At 57.9% G+C, this 4,069-nt stretch overlaps 1 protein-coding gene across 1 annotated transcript in view; it reads right to left on the reverse strand.

The window, feature by feature from the left end:
- Map3k14 (mitogen-activated protein kinase kinase kinase 14) overlaps positions 1-4,069 on the reverse strand; it is an 18,978-nt gene that overhangs the window by 10,965 nt on the left and 3,944 nt on the right. The window contains exons 3-5 of the mRNA XM_010642897.2: positions 3,715-3,784; positions 2,065-2,275; positions 1,384-1,995 (exon numbers count right to left, since the gene is read on the reverse strand). Of these exons, the coding sequence (XP_010641199.1) occupies positions 1,384-1,995; positions 2,065-2,275; positions 3,715-3,784 (893 nt within the window). The remainder of the gene's footprint in view (positions 1-1,383; positions 1,996-2,064; positions 2,276-3,714; positions 3,785-4,069) is intronic.

The following is a 4,069-nucleotide window of genomic DNA, read 5'->3' on the forward strand; positions in this document are numbered from 1 at the left end:
GAGGGGAAGAGATGGTGTCAGTGGCCAGGGCAGCATGGGGCTGAGGGTTATGGCGAAGGCCAGGTCTGTAGCTGGTGGCCCTGTTGGGACTGGTCTGAGGTAGGGCTCTGAGGAGTGGGAGGGGAGGGTAGGGGAGGGTGAGGTAGGGCTAGCCGGAGGACTCTGGTGACAAAAAAGGACCCTGGGTTTGTGACCGGGACAGTAATGGGATTCCCAACAACCTCGATGATGGGTAATACCTCGGGAGCTACCAGAAGACAGAAGATAGGAGCAACACAAAGGTTGGAGACAAGATAACATCAGAAGAGAACAGACCCAGGCATGGTGCACGCCTGTCATCCCAGCTGGGAGGCTGAGACAGGAGGATTGCCATTGAGTTTGAGGCCAGTCTGGGATACATAGTGAGTTTTTTTTTCTCCCATAGTGACAGCCTGTCTCAAAAAAACCCAAAAACCCAAAAACCAAAAAACCCAAAACAAAACAAAACAAAAAACCTAGGAAGGGGCTGGGGATTTAGCTCAGTGGTTCTGCTGCCTGCTTCACAGGCACAAGGTCCCGAGTTCGATCCTCAGTAACAAACAAAACAAAATCACAAACTCCCAGGAAGTAAAGCTAAGTAAAGCTGTTTCAAGTGCCAAGGTTTCCAGGACAAGAACCAGCGAAGGGAAGGAAGCAGGCAGCAAAGATGGCAAAACCCTTGTCCTCCCTCAGCCTGAGAGGCTTCCTCCATTTCACAGAATGCATGTTACTCTCACAAACACAATTCAGCCACAACAGGGTGACTGATTGGAAGAATTAAAAGTGGGACCAGCTAGAAAGTCTGTGCAGTGAGGCTGTAGGTAGTAACAACGGTGCCAGCCCTGCTGTGGCTGGATCCTGGATGTACCCAGGGCTGTGTGCCGAGGGCCTGGCTGCCAGCCTGTGGAGCTGCTGGGCATGGTGGACCCTTCCGAGATGGGCCAGGTGGAAACTGGGACTCGGGGGTGAGGCCTGGAGGAGAAAGGGCACCGGGCCCTCTTCAGTTTCTCTCACTGTGAGGTGAGCAGCCTCTTCCATCAGGTGCTCCCATCATGCTGTGCAGTGCCACCACAGGCCAAAGGCAACAGGGCCAAGACCAGGGGCTGAGACCTCTGAAACTGGGAGCCATGGAAAACCTTCCTTCCTTGCATGCTGATTCCTTCGGGCATCTCGCCCTGGCAATGAAAGCTAACAGTCCTGATGAACCCTTGGCGGCCATCTGACTTGTCGCCACAGGCTCGGCCAACAGGAAGAGAGCCACCCTAAGGTCTGCTGGCTTGGAGGGATGCTACTTGGTCAGCTGTGGCTCCTGGCCTAGGTGCTGGTGGTGAAGGTACAAGGGCAGGAGCCTGGGAGATTAGTTACCTCAGTAAGCAGCACCCCCTCGTTGTCTTCGGTTTCGGGGCTAGGCCCCTGAGGCCTGGGGCCCCCTGCAGACCAGGTCTTGGCCAGGGTGGCTAGGCTAGGAGCCTGGCCTGAGCTCACGCTGCCGCGCAGAGCGTGTGCCAGGTATTCCTCCACAGAACACTTCTCCCAGGTACGAGACGGGCAGCTGGGCTCACGGGGCGGGCCAGGCAGCAGCTTCTGAGTATCCACACAGACTGGTTTTCCCAGGGCTGGGGTAGGCAGGGGCTGCTGGCCTTCTGCACAGGCCAGTTTGCCCAGGAAGGAGTCCAGGGGGTGCAGCTTCCGGGGCTGGAGAGGGTGGAAGGGGAAGGGATGGGGCAGTCTGTTGTAGGGGAAGGGGTGGGTAGGATGGGGCAGGGGGCCCGCGTCCTGGGGATGGTGCAGTTTCCACACATGGTTTAGACATTGCAAGGGGCTGATCAGTTTGTGGAGTTCCGGTCGTGGCAGCACTGGCTGCAGGCCCTCATCGAGTTTCTTGGAGCAGAGGTGGCCAGAACCTGGTTCCTTCAGAGGCTTGGTGAACTGGGGGGCATGCTTGATGTACAGGGTGCCTAGTGGAGACTCATCCTCCTGTGGGGAAAACATGGTGTCAGGACCCAGGCCCATGAGCCGAGGCCCGCCCCGGGTGGTGGATCTCACCTGCACCGGGACTGCACAGCTCTCCTGCTCAGGGGTCCTGGGCAGGGGCTTGGCCAGGGCCACTCTGGCCTGTGCCAGGGACTTCGAGCTCTTCTTTCTCCGTTTCTTTCGGGCTTTGCTGCGACGCTTTCCCTTCCAACACACGGGGGCCGTTTTGCCCTCAGTTGCATGAGCCACATTGTTGGGGATTTGATCGAGACTCTCTGACTGGCTGTCAAAAGAGGGACAGGGACCAGGGATATACCTCAGTGGTGTTGTCCTGAGTTTGCCCAGTACCTGGGATGGGGTGGGGGCGGTTTATGCTGTGAGCCAAGGAGGCAGGAGGATGGAGAGACTTGGTTAACTGCGTCTGACGGGAGGACCATGCGAGCATCAGCCCAGCCATTCCTGTGATCACGCACTGCTTGACAACAGGCGCTCATCCTGAGAAGGGCGTGCTAGGGTCCTGCTTGCTGTGTGACTGTCATGGACACTCGCGTTTGAGTGGGACAGCACAGTGTTGATAGGCGAGGCCTCGCATGGGACCACCATGGTGTACTGCTGACCAGAAGTCACCGTGTGGCACGTGACTGCACTCACGGGAGCCTGCGAGGACACTCCAGGACACCAGCTTTTCCATTCACAAAATGAACACAGTATCTCTGCCAGGCACGGTGGAGATGACCAGCTCTGTGCCTGCTCTGAGGGTGGGGGCCGGGGCTCAGTCTTTCTGGGGCAGCTGCTTCTGGGACTTCCCTGGATAGGTACGCTCAGGTTTCGTGGACAACAGTGGTTTGTTTGTGTCCTCTGCCTCATGGGATCCTGGAACCCCCAGCTGCTGGTGGAATGTGGGAGCTGCCAGCACAGATGCCTTGTCCGTACCAGGGTGCCTGCCTTTCACTGGTGGCCTAGAGGCTGTCCCCACCATGGCTCTGCTTTCTGCATCCTGCCAGAGACTGAGGGGACTGGCCCCAGGACAGCCAGCTGTGGGGACCAACCCCACCCTGGACCCGGGACCACGGCAGCCTGCAGGCTTCTCAGCAGCTCAGCTCAGCTCAGAAGGGTGGGCTCATCAGAAACCCTTCCCTGGCCCAAGAGGTGCCAGAGGTGACAAAGAATTCGACCAAGTACTAAGCCTTTCCTGTTTCTACAGCAGAAGCCTCCCCAGCTCTACCCCTCTTTGTGGTACTAGGAATTGAACCCAGGGCCTTTGCACTGAGCTACAGCCCCAGGCTTTTTAATTTTTGAGACAGAGTCTCACTAAGTCACTGAGTTACCCAAGCTAGGCTCCCACTTAAGACCCTCCTGCCTCAGTTTCCCAGAGTTCTGGGATAATAGGTTCTAGCACTATGTCTGGCTCCTGCTTGCAAGAGTTGGCCTGGTGGTAGAGGGGAGACTGTTTCTGGGTTCAGCTCAGTTGCCAAAAGTCATTTCTGGGGTGAGAGATGTGCAGGCCAGGCCTGGCCCTGCTGCCCACTTGTGTGCCTCCTGCAGAGGACCGGAAGTGGCTTTCTGAGCCTGCACTGGTAGCTGCACACCAGTGAGAGGCTCTGCCTGTGGCTGGAAACCAGGCTGTAACAAGAACTAGGGAAGAATGATAGTAACCCGTCACGCTGCGAGGTGTGAGTGGCTGCCAGGTGCGTATCCCTCCTTCCCACCCAATACACTCACCTGTACTGCTTCGAGCCTGCGATGAAGATTCGTCCTGAAAAGGTGGGGCTGAACTCCTGGCTGTTCTCACCTTGAAGGCAAAGGGGCTAGGTCAGCAGAAAATGAGGAGGTGCAGGAGTCTCACCACCGTCGGGAGCTCGCCTCTTCCAGCTTAATGCGAGCAAAGGGGACGCCCACAAGTGGAGGATCAGGGCGCCCCTTCCCTTCCTGGGATGCCACAGTGGACAGGGTGCCAGCTCCCACGTCGGCTGGGGCGACAGCAGCCCGTGTGTGGAGCCGGCGGTCACACGCACGCAGACAGGGCACCCGCCGCCGCACCACCCGACCTCAGCTCTCTGCAGAAGCCCCCGAGGCA

Source organism: Fukomys damarensis, unplaced genomic scaffold (assembly GCF_012274545.1).
Source record: "Fukomys damarensis isolate Sample0158 unplaced genomic scaffold, DMR_v1.0_HiC HiC_scaffold_13, whole genome shotgun sequence".
Classification (NCBI taxonomy): domain Eukaryota; kingdom Metazoa; phylum Chordata; class Mammalia; order Rodentia; family Bathyergidae; genus Fukomys; species Fukomys damarensis.